This window comes from Haliaeetus albicilla, chromosome 1, assembly GCF_947461875.1.
Source record: "Haliaeetus albicilla chromosome 1, bHalAlb1.1, whole genome shotgun sequence".
Classification (NCBI taxonomy): Eukaryota; Metazoa; Chordata; class Aves; order Accipitriformes; family Accipitridae; genus Haliaeetus; species Haliaeetus albicilla.
This window is the reverse complement of record NC_091483.1, coordinates 48,104,303-48,119,643: the sequence shown is the minus strand read 5'-3', so window position 1 is coordinate 48,119,643 and position 15,341 is coordinate 48,104,303. Positions and strand designations below refer to the sequence as shown.

At 39.6% G+C, this 15,341-nt stretch overlaps 1 protein-coding gene across 23 annotated transcripts in view; it reads right to left on the bottom strand.

The window, feature by feature from the left end:
• The window catches only part of TENM3 (teneurin transmembrane protein 3), a 485,679-nt gene that overhangs the window by 17,296 nt on the left and 453,042 nt on the right, over positions 1-15,341 (bottom strand). For all 23 annotated transcript variants that reach the window (XM_069787531.1, XM_069787526.1, XM_069787558.1 and 20 more), the window contains 2 exons: positions 2,304-2,479; positions 1,357-1,592 (listed from right to left, as the gene is read on the bottom strand). In XM_069787531.1, the coding sequence (XP_069643632.1) occupies positions 1,357-1,592; positions 2,304-2,479 (412 nt within the window). The remainder of the gene's footprint in view (positions 1-1,356; positions 1,593-2,303; positions 2,480-15,341) is intronic.

Below are 15,341 nucleotides of genomic sequence, written 5' to 3'. Positions count from 1 at the left end.
TTTTTTTGAGGCATTTTTCTCTTATTAGCCCATATTCTCCGCCTGCCCTAGTTCTCCCATTTATGCATATGCTTTTAATTACTATTTTATTCTAATCTATAATCTCTCACTTTCCCCTCCATCTTGTTAAATCATTCCCTCTTCTCTGCTGTTCCTTTCTTCTTGTTAACTCTTCCAAATTAAAGTTGCCCATGACATTTGTTTCACCTCCTCTGCACTTGAATGCCAAAATTTTGCTTCACTTTTGAGAGCTGGACTCATGGTGATTTGTTTCAATGCCAAAACAAAATGCCATTGGTGTGGTCATTTTATTTTCCCTTGGGCTTCTTTCACAAATGAATTGGCAGGTATATTATCCCACTGTTCTATGTAATGACCCGCCTATGAACCAGAACCACAAGGATGAGCTCCAGAAACATGGCTTCCTTTTCCTTATGCATGTAAGGCAGCCATAGCTAGGTACAAGTATATTGTTCTTAAGCAGCAGCTACTGTGCATAGTCTTTCTTCCTTCTTGGAAAAAATCCATTCTTCTTGCAGAGCAAGTGGCAGAGAGGAATAGAAGGTGTATGACAGCATTCCCTCTTTTCTTGTCCCGAAGGAAGATATAAAATATTGTAAGATTTAAAATGGCATGTTACATCTTAGAAGTTGAGTGGTCTGAAATTACTTGCCTTCACTTGACATATTGCCTAGGCCTTATTTTTAAGAACTGGGTTCAGTTCTAATACTATGTCAGACCTCTGATCTGGTCTTGAAATGGTCTCCTGGCAACCCAATTTTAAATGCTTAATCTATGTTGTCTTTACCAAATGGCTGTCATAAATCATAGTTTGCTTCCTACTTATATTTCACCCACTGTATAGGAAGAAGAAATGCCAACAAAATGGTAAAGACATATGTTAGAGGAATATGCTGTACACATGCACACACAGTTAAACCCTTTCTACCACAAATAAATATTAGTACAATTTTATTTAAAATAAAAAAGAAAGAAAATCCTCGGACTGTGCTAACTTAAGGTAGAGTAATTTAAAACAAGATTCAAAATGAGGTGTGTGAATTCAGTACCAGAAACAAAAACAGTGAAGGAAAGCAGAAAATTGTGCTTTTATTCCAATTCATTCTAATGCATTCCGGGCTAACAGTAACAGTTTAAAGTCCACAGAAAAGAGCAATTAATACGGAAGAACAGCCAATAAATGAAGTAATAAAAGCAAGTACTTCCAGCTCTACAGTAAGCTTGTCTACGGTAAATATTCTGTGGTTGTTGGATGGCAATACCTACAGAAATGTATTTACATTTCCTCTCACTTAATGAGAATGCAGTAGATACCACACATGCTCGCATGCTTACCCGAAGCTTTCGGCCAAACACATTGACTTTTCCCTGGGCTTGCTCTTTCCGGAATCGCCACTCCACCAGGTTCTGCCCATTCTCCCCCGGGAGGGTCATGTTTCTCTTTGCTACTGTTGGGTTGGCAGTGCCAGCCAACACGTGCGGCTCTGTCTGATAGTGTGAGTCCAGGCCGCTGGCATACAGGATTCTCAGTGAGCCGTCATAACCAATCTGGTAGCTATTTCTTAACTGATCTGAAAAGGCAAAAAAGAGAAGCACAGGTTACCTACCTGAGTTAAGAGTCTGCCTTTGTCCTGTACACTTTATGCAGTATGTGCATGTAATGTCTTGACTTCACATAACTGACCCAATGGTAAAAAACACCCAGGGTGAGATTGGTAAGAGTATCTGTATCACATGAGAGCACAAATGCCTTTGGCACATATCTTCAAAGTCGCTTAAACACTTCAGAAAATCCCACCCTCACAGTATATTCTTTAGACTGGCAGAAAACACATTTTCTGCTGTTTCATTAGGCATTTTTGGCCTAATTCTAAGCATACTATGACTACTGACTTTTGCAAGGATGTGGCTGCTGGAATGTCACATGCTATTTTAAAGCTAAAATCTTACTTCATGCTATTTCTACACTTACTTCCCTTTCAATCCATTTCTCTCTCCTTTCCAAGATTCCCTTTTAATGCAAAGTAGGTATTCTGACTACTTCCCATAGCTGTTTACAAAAGCTATTTGGTTAGAAAACATATTTAATTCTACTCTTTGGAACTCCTTCTTTCTCTGAACTGTTCTTTCTATAGGTGTATAAAAACATGTATGTTATCACCCCTTCCTCCAAACACTATGCCTCTAAAGTTTCCCTCTAACACATCCGATTGGAGCTCCTTGTACCATAAGAAAACAGTTTTCAGGTTAGTATCTGCTGAGAAATCTTTTGTTTACAGTACCTTGAACCATGGTATAGAAGGAATCAATTGATGATAAGTTGGAAGTGATGCTGACATCTTCCTCTCTGCTGGATGACTGAATGTCCACTGTAATGGCCCTTTCCATTTCCCCATGAAGGTTAGTGACAACTCCAGTTGGGAATGTAACATTTGTTAGACGGCCCTCGCTATCATAGCTAAGAAAAAAAGAGTCCAGAAATGATACACAGCAGGAACAAATTGTTTTCATTTACAAGTAAAATGAACAACAATACCAGCTACTCATATTGTTAATGCGCGTTTGCTTTTTTGTGCATGGGATAGGCACAGCAAAGACTTCAAACGTGCTTTGAAGTAGTCAAAAGACTGCTTAACATACAGGAGCCTCAATGGTGATAGCAAGAGCAAACAGATGGATCTTCAGCTCTGCATATTATTCTTTGAAGTGTGACCAGATCCTGCTGCACATCTAATTCTCCATTTCAAAGGCAGCATATTTATTGGTGCTAAATTCCATAGCATTCTATACTCACTCCCTATTATTGGGCTAGATTTTGCTGTTACTGTAGGAATCCTCAAAATTTTTCATAAAGAGGGTAGCTTAATAAGAGTGTCTCTTGGGCCTTTCCTATTCAATGATTATGCAGACCACCTGCCCTCCTGTTCCTGACTGCTTAACATCCCTTGTATTATTAAGAAAAAGAATCTGGTGTAATATTTAATCTACTTAAGCTGCTTGTAGCTGGAAATCAGAACAGCTAGCATATATAACTCGTTAACTGCCTGTGGATCATAGTTTGAGAATTGTGGCATAAACCATGCAGGAGATGTTTTTTTTCTGGCTCTACTGACATTTCTTTAAATGAACAGCTATATATCCATTTAATATGAATAGGTAGATACAATTTCTGTAATTGAAATAGACCTATGACATCTAAACCATGTCTTTTCCTATGCTGTGTTAGGTATACTCCATTGGTACAAGACCTGAGACCATGCTCACATCCAAACATGCATTGTGGTCCCAGTATAGAGAGGTAAAGCATGATGTGAGCTTCATGGCACAAAACTGCCTTTAAGATTAGCTCTTCCAGTACCACAGCCTTGATTTGTCAGCCTAGGTGTTCAGCTGAGGCTCCTTGTTTAGAAGTACAGCCTGCCTGTACCTGCAATGGGGAGAAACAAGTATCCAAAGGGTGATTCCAGGCCCACATATGACCTGTTTGTTCTCAGAAGTTTTCCATCCCTCTCCTGTGGCTGTGTAGTGGGAAGCTGAAGGAAGCTTTAGTCTCTTAAAGTAACTAGAACATGACCCTGCAGGTCCTCACAGTGCGCTAGACATTTCATGCTTACAATTATCATCAAATTTGCTCCTTCTGGGAAAGAAATGCAAAAACAACAACAAAACAAACAAACCCAAAAAAGCCCCAAGCATATCACTGAGGCTACAGAAACTCTTTTTCTTACATTGAGAGAATTAATTCCAAACAGTTTTAACCCACAACACACTAACGTTCTCTGAACAGCATGAGTACTGCACAGCGTTGCTGTAACTGAAAGGATTAGGTTAAGAAATGTTTTTTTCCAGTTTGCTTACTCTGTAGATTTGACAGCTTTTTGCAAACAGTCATTTCCATCCTTTTAACACAGTTGATTTCCTTTGTTTATATAAGACTTTCACTTAGCAACAGGAAAAAGAAAAGAATGTTTAAAAATCAGAAACCATACTGCAAGCCAGGGAAATCAAGTGGGGAAACTTATTTTTTGAAGTTAAGTACATTTCAAGATAATGGCGTTTCTTCCAGTGTGTTTCTAGCCCTAATTTTGGCTCTTTTTCACATACTGGACTTGGCAAGCTGAGATACTGCGTTTATGCATGAGACCGAAACAAACATACCAGTGTTCCTTGTGCATGAATGTGACTGCTAGCCTATTCATGACCTTCAGTCTCATTCCTCAGTTCCATAAACTTATTTTATTTTCACGCACAACTTCCCTTTTCAACTCCCAGGGGAACGTATATTGTGCAATTAGTGTCCTTTTCTATTTTCTGCTTTCTGTTTGAAAATGGTATCAAATTATTTTGTTGGGAATTACTTGCGTCCTTTGATTCCAGTAGCCAAGTACTGGTTTTTATTTCAAACAATGATTACTAAAGCCGCAGGTGAGATTTCCCTGAAAGAAGAACTTATCAGAATATTTGTGAGAAATTAATTGTCATATTTCTGAGTATACCACTTGAGTTGGAAAATGTTACACATCAGTAGTATTCAGTAGTGTGTGGCTTCACTGCAGTATGCAGCGCTAAACACCACAATTCTTGTTTTATGCATACTTGCTTCCACATTATTATTTTTTGACTCCATGCCTGTGGTTCCTGAACTGGTCTCTTCTTTCACGAATACATGAAAGCACATCATGAGCCTGAGATAAGCAGCTAATATTATTACAGTGTGGGAGAGTTCAAAGATCAGCAAAAAATCATGCTACACATTCATGTTCTTAAAAACATGACTTTAAAGCTGCAAGAATCTTAAAAGCCACGATTGCTTGGTTCAGGCATCCTAGTGCATGAAGAAACTGTGACTGAGATGTGAAAGGTAAGAATAGGATTTCTCATACTTTTATAGGCAGGAACAAAAAGAAGGGAAATAGGTCTTTCTACAATTTACTACATATTCCATTTTATGATGGATTGTAATGTGCATCCTTCATTTTGTTCACAGCACATCGAATACTAAACTTACTTTATACTTGGTATCTTTTTGCCGACAATGAAAGCCTTATCAATGCTCAGCATAGCAACATCACTCATACCTTTGGGCATTCCTCTGCCATTTTTCTTATTACATCCAAATATCCTTGCATTCTGCTGCCAAGGTGAATTTATTCATCCAAGATTGTCAGTTTTAGACTGAGAGACTTCTTTTACCTGCCTAGTGTTCTAATATTGAAATTCCCCTAAAAGGAGTGAGATCTAAAGTCTAGAGGGCTAGTGCCTATATTTGGCATTTCACAGCCTTTGATCTTTTCATCCAAACACAAGCTCAGGCACATGTGTTACCACAGAGCCCTCTGATCTTTCTCCTGTGCCAGGCTCCACAGCAAAGCCGTTCAACCAACGTCTTAAATTCCTCAAGAGCAAGTTGCACATAAACTTTTCAAGAATCTAAACAGGAACTTGCTCACTGGGCCTGACTGCATGTGCATTAATCCCATCAACTCATTTCCATTTGCATTAATGTAATGATCTTCATATTTGGTCAATAACTACAGAAGACAGCAGCAGGGGCAGCTGCCACCACCTAGCTGAAGTTCCCCTTAGATTAAATTCTTTTTCTTCTTTAGGATGACCTGCCACTCCAGATAGTTCTCCCCTTCTGCAGTGAGAATCTCAGAGATAATGATTATCAGCTTCCCAGATTCTTGACCTTTTGCTCTTCACCTGCTGGAAGTCTCTCTTCCATTGTTCATCTCCTTTAGTTTTAATTACATTCCTTCCCAGACCATTTTCTGTTCTAGTCTATGTAGGACACTTCACTTTGCAGTGATAACTTCCTGGTAAGCCTTGTCAGTGATGGAAATGCCCCATTTTCTTTATTTCTGACTTGTTTCTCATGTGCATTGTATCTTAGTTTGGAGCACATTTAGCTCAACCCCAACTTGCAGAGCATTATTAATGTTTTATATCAGAAGTTACTCCAACATAAAATAGGGAGCTGTAGAACTGAAGTGTATAGTAAAGGTTGCTGCTACAGCCAATTGCTAAGTTATGACTGATACTGTTTTTCCACAGACCTCTGCAGCACACTCCCTTAACAAAATAAATCCTGTAATTTTTTCTTTTTTTTTGCTATTGTAAACATGTCAGGTTGAAGAGCAAGGTACGCCAGTTCCCGCACATTTCAGATAACAAGACATACAGTGCAAATGTGTATTATGCATTTCTTTAAAGACTAGTTACAGATTATACTATTAGTTGGGATACTGTAATAGAGAAATGAGGCATGAATGCATTTCATGTATAATTTTGACAGTAAAATGGAAAGTACTGTTACATTCTCACTCAACACACATCAGGCATTTCCTCTATGCATCTCAAATTATGAAGAGTGGCTAAAAAATTTATGGAACATTACCCTACTTGTTTCAAACTATTCGTTGGAAGCCTTATATACCAAGGTGCTGCTTCCTGGCAGGTGAGAACAGAAGGTTCAAAGTTGACTTCCAGAAGTGCAGTGTGCTGTTGTTTTAGGTGTGTACTCACTATGTCGACACATACTGAAAAATCTGTCCTAACCTGGCAGTGAAATGTCTCCTTCAGCTTGTTGAGGCCACGAAGTTCACATTTACATAGAAGACCATTATATTTAACATTAAAGAGTGTCAGTTTCCAAATACATTCTTTTCACTTAGCATACTGCAAGTTTAGTCCCTCCCAAATAGTGAATTCACAGTTGGAAAACTACAGTAAAGAGAAGCCACCTTGATAGGGTATCACTGCATTGCTAAACCAGTAACAAAATCGTTACTTTGCTGATCAAAAGGAAACAAACACATAGTTCATATACCATCACTTTTGTTCCATTTCATCACCCCTGCAGAGCTCTCCTGTCCTCTACTGGTTTAAAATAGGGCACGGCAACTTACTGGGAGCTCTAGTTCTGACCATCTTTAACCATTATGTGGATTGTTGAAAGAGAGGAAAAGACTCTCAACTTCAACATAATGAAATTTGTTAATTTTCTCCCTTTACTTCATTTCTGAGTTGCTTTCCTCATTTTGACATGCGTTTTTGCTTTTTATTTGTCTGAAGAGTGACTGAATGAACTTGCTAAGAATGAAAAAAGTAAAAATAATCTATAGATGCATGGATACACAAATGATTTTTTTTTTTTTTGGCGTTTCTTCTTTAGTCTCATTGAAATACACACTTCAGTGGATCCATAACTACTTATTTATAACCTGCCTTTTAAAAATAGTATTCATTGAAATACCGTATGCACATATACCTTTATTTCCACACAGTCTATGTGACATCTTAAAAGGTTTAGCATTCTTGCTTGCAAATTCACAATACAAATATAGTGTAATATTTTGGGTTTCCTGATATAACTTCCTTTTGAGATATAACAGATATATTTTTAAAAAACTGAACCATAAACAATAAGATAGCTGTATGTCTTGCTAATATTGTTTTGGTTTGCTTAACAAGAAGAAAGCAAATGTGTCATAAATGACAATTTGATGTATGTTAGTAGGCTTGTAAATTATGACAAGTGGATTTATTTAATTATTTATTTTAATTCGACTATTGTCTAAGAAGGGCAGCATTCTTCCTTTGTTCTTATCTGGAATATTGTTAAGCATGATAAAAAAATTCAATATTCTTTCCAGTCTTACAGAATTTTGAATATATGGAAAAAAAGCATGTTTCCTTCCTTTCTCTTCCCTTTCCTTCCTGCTCTACTCCTTTTCCCTTTCCCTCTCCTTTTCCCTTTCCTTTCTGCTGTGCCTAGGTCTGAGAAAATAGTGGGTGAATAGGAATTACAGAAAATACGTGCAGGAGTGATTCTAGGAAGGAGCTGAAGTAAACTGCAGCCCAAAGTCCAATTCTGGACAGGAATTTATCTACCTACTTGTTTTTTTTAATGGAATTTGGGCAGAAAATGCAAGCTCACAAAACCACAGAGGCGGGAAGGGCATTAAAAGTATTAGTATCAACTAAATTTCTCTGTCCCGCTCAACCAAGTGTCAGACAACTCAAGCTTAAATTTGAGCAGCTGGTTGGCTTTTCCTGTTCCTTTTTCTGATGGCTGCCTTCCACAGGGAAAGGGTCTTTATGCCGTTTTCATCTGGGAGAGTCTTATGCAACTGTTTGCACAGCTGGTTAAATAATTCAGGTAATGGTCTTTTATCTTAGCAATGCGGTCAGGACGAATTTTTCAGCCCAGGATTAATGAAGAGATTTCCTCAGCTGGAAAGTGACTGACAATTTCTCTTTTCACCTTCTCCTGTTGTAACTGCAGCTTTTGAGGCTTTTTGTGTGTGTCTATTTTGTCCTAACGTTGAAAGGATAGTTTTTGGTCTTTTTTGTAAACTGGCATTCAGCACACCAGACGTGAACAATTCACCTAAATAGGCCATTTCTTGGCAGCCATAACTCATCTGCAAAACAACAGGCACACTCTAAACGAAAATCACTGCTGGAAATGTGTCTGTTGGAAAGGGAGCTCAAAGAAATGAATCAACACCTTCCCTCTCGATAGCTCGCTCACTTCTGTACGGAGAAGTTTTTGATGCTCATTTTCCACTTCATCGCACAACCAGGCAAACAAGCGCAAGTTCAGTGCTTGTGCTGCAGTAAGATTGACCACCTGCACAGTCTAATCCAAAATTACTTCCAGAGACAGGTATTTGGGGGGAGCGGTGCTTTGCAGTGAAGGAAGCAATACATGAATTTATCATGCTGGGGCCGCTTCTTTACTTTTTGCCAGAAGACTGCCAAACTTCTCACTCATTCCTGTACGGTGTTGCAGTCCTCCCACACTGTGCTGTTTGCTGCAATAAGCACTGCTGTGTATATTCTTTGTAAGGATTCACAAACCCAAGAACTCTTGCATAACTCGCGTTTCTGACACACACCTTACGTGCACAAGAACCTGCACAAAGAAATGGTGTTGGTGATGATGGTGCTTTCTGAAGAGCAGGAAGAACAACTCCGGTGTACGCGCGAGGGGGAAGGGATGCACCGGGAGCAGTGGGGTGGAGGCGGTGTGGCTTAAATGAGAGGGGTTATCTGGGGATGGAGCAGCTCCCCAGGGCTGGGGGTGCTCCTCAGCAGCACGTACTCCTTTGAACTGAGTGCAGCCAATTCAAGAGCAGTTGAAGTGGGCTTGTCCTTACGAAGATGAGACAAAATTACAGTAGCCAGGCTTTTATCTACCAGACCTCAACACTCATCCCCCGCTTTTCAACTTCCCTCTAATGGGGATTCACTGCCCCCGAGCCCCGCAGAGTCTGCAGGTGCCAGACTGGTTTTTGCTGGGGTGTGCAGAGCCAGCTTCTCCCCTGCAGCAGCTTCCCGCGCCTGGTATCTTTAATCTCAGGGCTCCTCGAGGCTGCTGGTTTGTTTCTGTGTCACTTCCCCCCCCACCTTCTTAGCTCATCTATTACTGTACAAATAAACTGTGTGCCTTGTCGATGTAAGTACTGGAGTATGGCCTTTCAAATAAAAGAAATGTTGGTGTATATATACTTTGTATGACAGATTGTCTGTCCCTTGCTGTAAGGTCTACTTACACTGCCAGAGCTGAGTGCGTAGGCCTTGAGTGAAAAAAGGACGTAAGGCTGGTCTGCTTGGCCAGACATTTTGTTCGCAGAGTAAGTGGTAATGTTGCTTTTTTCCCCTTAATTCTTCTTTTTTTTTTTTTTTTTTTTTTTTAATTTTGAAAGGTAAAAACTCCCTGAAGGTGTTTTTACAGGGTTACAAGAAGTGGACATACTGAACTTAGTAAATTGCCTTATGTTTGAAAAGTAAATTAGCAAACGGAAAGCAAAATCATATTGGTGTATTTTTTTTTCTTTTAGGACAGTGGAATACCAAGGTGGTAAACAAATATTGCTAGATTCAGGTTATATGGTTAATTTAGAATAATATTCTTACTCCTTCAGAGCATGAGTCACACCCAACCAATGCAGCCTTCAGAAGTGACAGACGCTCCCCTCTTTGGAGGGAATGAGGTAGGACTTCCAACTGCATGTGCCTTGTAGGCTCCCTAAAGAGCTGATCAGTCTGGCCTCACTAGGGACATCAAGGATGACCAAATCTCTTGATGAGGCTTGAAAATGTGTACTTGAACTGTGTGTTCAAGTACAGCATGACTAAAAAAGAGAGAGCTGCCTTTTCATGTGCAGTGCGGAGCTGCCCTTCCACCCTCACCACACCTGGTCCTCAGTCAAGTGAGTGTAAAGGAGAGTGAGCTAGCTTGGCTATAGCCTCCCTGACTTCTGTTTGACAAAGAAAATTAACATGGGACAAGAATATTAACATGTCAATAACTGAACAAATGGTATTATTAAGTCCCTGATAAAAGCCAGAAGTGAAACGGATACTTCCAGGAGCCTGAGCAGAGCTGACTGGATTGACAATGCAGGACATTTATGTCGTTAATAGGAACAATACTGTTTTTTTGGTGAACTATCCTTACTTCTAAGTGCTTTCCAAAACCACAGAGACATCACATGCTGATTTTCTTGACAGAAAACAAAGCACTTCTTCCATTCTCATACATGTAAGATGTAATAATGTTGATATGTGTCTTCAGCATTGCTATTTTGATATTATTACCTCTTCAATGGTTTCTCAGTTCTGCTTTTATTACTTAACCTTGTTCTAAGGACAAGAAACAGTAAACATTCAAGAATGAAGAAATGGGTAAATGTCTATTAGACGAGATATACTACTGCTATCAGGGCAATTAGGGGAGACACTGCAGTTCTCTAAAAAATTTCACATTGTTATCTAATGGTATCTATTAATGGATTATTTTTAAGATGGTGGCTTTGTTATTAAGCAGGATGAGTCTGAAACAGCAAGTTTGTGTGCTCCACTGGCAGCACAAGTCTTACAAGACAGTATGTAACAGCAAGTTGTGTTATAATTATGAAATTTACTGTAAAGTTGAGTTACAGTTCCGGTTTACAAAAACTGTGAGATCATAACCTCTATTCTTAGTAAAAGGAAGTTGAAGTTAGAAATTTAAAAAATGTATGTAACTACTTATCTAAAGAAGCAGCACGGTAAGTATGGTCAGCAAGCATAACTGTCACTGAGCTCCTCTCAGAAACTGCATGTTGCATGAAACATGGTTACATATCTGCGTAGTATCGATGTATCTACGCGAAGGTTTAAAAAACCCCCACACCATTCTTCAGCCTGTGGCCATGCACAAATCAAACATGTCAGCTTGATATTTTTCCCTACAAGTTCTCTTTGGGTAGGGGGAATACTTGGCTTGTTTGAATAGAAAGAAGTGTTTTAATCGCCTTTTGGCCAGCCTTGCCTCCATGGGTCTACATGAAATGGTGAGAGAGGGTTACACCTAGTAGAGTTTCAATTTGTGCCATGTTGAGAGGAGAAGCACCAAATCTTGACTAACAGAGAACCAGCTAGTCCCTGAAATGTGCTTTAAGAGAGAAATATATGTATTGCGTACTGGATTGAGACAGGCAATGTGGATAAAGAGGCACTTATGCAAGAATTGGATAGCTCAAAAATATTCCCCAAAAGACAGTTCAGAGATGGTTAAGAATGAAGAGAATATGTCTTTTGTTGCTTGAGTAAATATAATATGGGAAGATTAAAGACATTGCACTTGTAAGTCATGGTTTGCAATCAAGGGCTCATGTGATGCCATGGAACTCAATGCAAGAACATGACAATTGGCTGAACAAACCTGTTTTAGTGAGTATGGTTAATTACTTTATAGCCACTATGTTTTACACTGATGAAGCAAGAAGCAGCAGCAGTAAAAGCAGAAGGTACAGAAGGTTGTTGATGGTAAAAGGATAAAAATATCTAAAAAGGACTATGATACCAAGGACGTTCAGAGAATGCTGTTTAGAGGTGACAAAAAACGAGATTACAATTTTGTACAAAGTTCTGGTATTTGTATGAAAACAGAATCAAATTAGAATGAAAGCCCCAAAATTGCAAGTAAAAAGAAGACTAGGCATTTCTAGATATTCATATTACTGAAGCATAAATGTGATAGAAAAATGAACACAAATAGACATAAAAATGTTACAGGAAAATAAACCCCCACAAATGTTACAGGAAATGGTATAGAAATATTAATTGTGAAAACTGAATTGTGAACCTCTTAATATAGTGCAAGTGAATTGACACTGCTATTGGGGAACAATTTGTATCTGATCAAAATTAAATACTTGCTTTTATCTAACTGAAATCTTTCATAAGTTCCACAGATTTTTTACAAACCAGATCTCAGTATGTCCAAGTCACAAGCAATGCATTAAGATGAGACAGGAGGAAAACTGCAAAATATCATCTGCTCCCTGTTGCCTACTGCCGACAGTTACAGATGATGTGCCTGGTACGTGGGGAAACGAAACAAGTCCAAGCCAGCAGCAGTATCTTACTCTGCATCACAGAGTTTTAAGGAAACAGCACTGAATGCATTGTTAATAAAAGCATAACATGCAAGGGGTGATACTCTGCAGCACACAGTGAAAATAGATTTTTACCTGTGATTCTCTCTAGTCTGTAAATTATCGTAAGGATTTCACATTCTGCATGATTTCACCACCTTTCCAGAATGGCTGGAAAGCTCGTTAATTTAACTGTGGGAGCAAAGTAAACTTGTAAGGGCTCTGCTTGCTAATGTCACTCTCTTTGATTTCTGTTGCATTCCCTTGGAGACAAGAATTGAGCAGGAGAGGGAGGAGGGGAAGGAGAAGACAAATGAGCTCAGGGCATGAAGTGCCCAGGGAAACATTGGATGGACTGTCAAGAGATACAAGAGGGGATTGAGAAGAAATGCACCGCTAGGAAAGCAAAAGGCAGGGAAGCCAAACATGCCTTTGAGAAATGATGGGAGACATGGGAAGGAGCGAGATACAAGGTGAGAAGGTAAGGAAACATAGTAGGAGGGCAGGGTCCGGGGAGCAAAAAAGAGACATGGAAGAAAGGCAGTGAATTTGCAGGGAGGAGGAGGAGGCGTCTTAGTCTGGATCAGATCTCTGCCTGCTGATACTGCTCCTAGAAGGAGAGGAAGGCAAGAGGAGAGAAGGCCAGAAAGAGATGGGAAACAGTGGCTATTGGAATTAATTCACGTTCACGGCTAAGGGAGGAAAGTTATCAGAGTTTAACCAGAGGGGTTGGAGGAGGCCAAAGGAGAGCACATGCAACCTGCACCTTCCTGGGGAGCTGTGAGACGGAGGAACAGTTGCCTTGTTACAGAGGAGCCTGCAGAAACACCTGGGCTGGGACGGCAGAGGGACCGATCCCAGATGCCTGACACTGGGCTGACCACGATTTGTTCTAAACCACCTCTAAGGACTATGTGGCTGTCAGAGATCACCTGAGTGCCCAGCGCGCCAGTGCGCAGGTAGACCGCAACCTTTGCCGTGCAGCCCAACCTCAGCAGGCGCTGCCCAGACAGCTAAGGCTGTCGTCTTGCCCTGGAGGGATCCTCCCTCGCAGAGCAGCCTCTACCAGTTCCAGCAACCTGAGGAGCACAAAGCAGCTGGAGGCTGGCAGGGCAGCAGGCCAGCGATTCAACCAAAGGACTTCCCCATAACGTCCCGGCTGAAGTTACGCACAGTAGTCGTGGAGCAAGCTGAATGAGAGCAGCGGGGTCGTGACAGCCCCTCAAGCGTGTGCTCAGCTTCCAACGGCTCCCAGGGAGTGACTCGGGATAGTGAGATGATTCAGAAGAAGCGGGGCTGAACAAGATGCTTAGGACCTTCTCAGAGGTCTGCCTTGCTCTTCTGGTCACATTAAGTATCATGAATAATAGCAGCTTTTTCTCTGGAATAATCTGCCCTCTTGAGCATCGTCAAACTTTCAATTAAAAACATTCACTTGAGCTTTTTACCCATTTTCAGCTGAATTTAAAGCCTGTCTGGCAACTGCTGGCATGCCAGGGCTTTGACAGAGACTTGGGGTTGCAGGGTGGGGGCGGGTCTGACCTCCTACACGACTGAGCGATTGCACAGAGGCACTTCAAGGCTTTTTAGGAGTTCAATTCTGATACTTCAAAAACGTAGGTCCAGAGAAAATGCTCCTTCTGTGCACCTGGCTTAGCTCTCTGTATGTGAAAGCAGACTGGAAACCGCTGCACAAAAAATAATGTCATATAGGCTAGCTAGAAAGTATCACTTCCAAAATGCTAATATGCATATAATCCAACTTTTAAGATTTATCTGTTTAAATGTTCATATTATGCATACATAATAAGCAGTTATAGTTAATAGTTTCCAGCTCAGATATCTCACAATTTTATAACAGCAGAATTTGATTAGCCTGATTACTCTTATACCTTGTTTAATATTATAATTTCATGATGAAACCTAATCTGGAGGACTGTTAGCTTCATATGGCTCCATTGGTTTTTTAGTACGCGTGTATTTTCAATCCTTTTTGTAAACGCTCTGTTAACATCTTTTTTATTCAGCAAGTTTTTAGACCTTCAATAACAGATAACAGTTACAACTAATTTTAGTAACAGTACTTTACAAAAGTACGCATTCTTGAAATATAAAGTGTCAATTTTGATCAGCAGACTATAACCCTTAACAAAATAGGAATTTAGAAATCCATTTTGCCATAAAGATATAAAAAAAATCAAAGCCTGCAAACAAATACAGAAAAGAGATTATATGATATCCTAAATAATTCAAGTTAGTACTTACAATTTTCACTGTAAAAACCACAAAGAGCATAACAAAAAAATTTCCGGTATGTCAGTCCTTCCCTTCTTCAAGCAAAGTGGAGACTCAATAAAGTAAACTCTAGATTAATTAGCGTCCAGACTAAATGAAATAAAAAGTAAACTTCTTTTGGATCTGATATTAGTGTGATTTAGACTGTGGAAAAAAGCCATGAAAAGAAACAAGTCCAAATGCTTTAATATGTGCCAGAGCAGCGATTGCCAAATTTTGGGATGCAATGTTTTTTCAAAGATTTTCTCTTTTCACTGAAAAGTTGTTCAAAAAAGGAAAAAAAAGATGAAATCGTTTTCATAAATTTGCTCTCAAATCACTGAGAACTCAATTGAAATGATCTAAGTTCTTCAGATCCACGCTCTGGTTATACAAACAGATTTGCACAAGAGAATAGTTAACGAAACTATTACTGAATTGGCTCCAAAGACTGATCCTCTCATTACTAAAACTACAGTATTTTCACTCCAATGTAATTTCTGCCATTTAAACAGATGTATGACAACCAAAGGGTGAAACAACCCAGCCATACGCAGAGCTAGTTGAAAAATGACATTTCTAGTCCATTGGACATTCTAACAGTTGAAAACT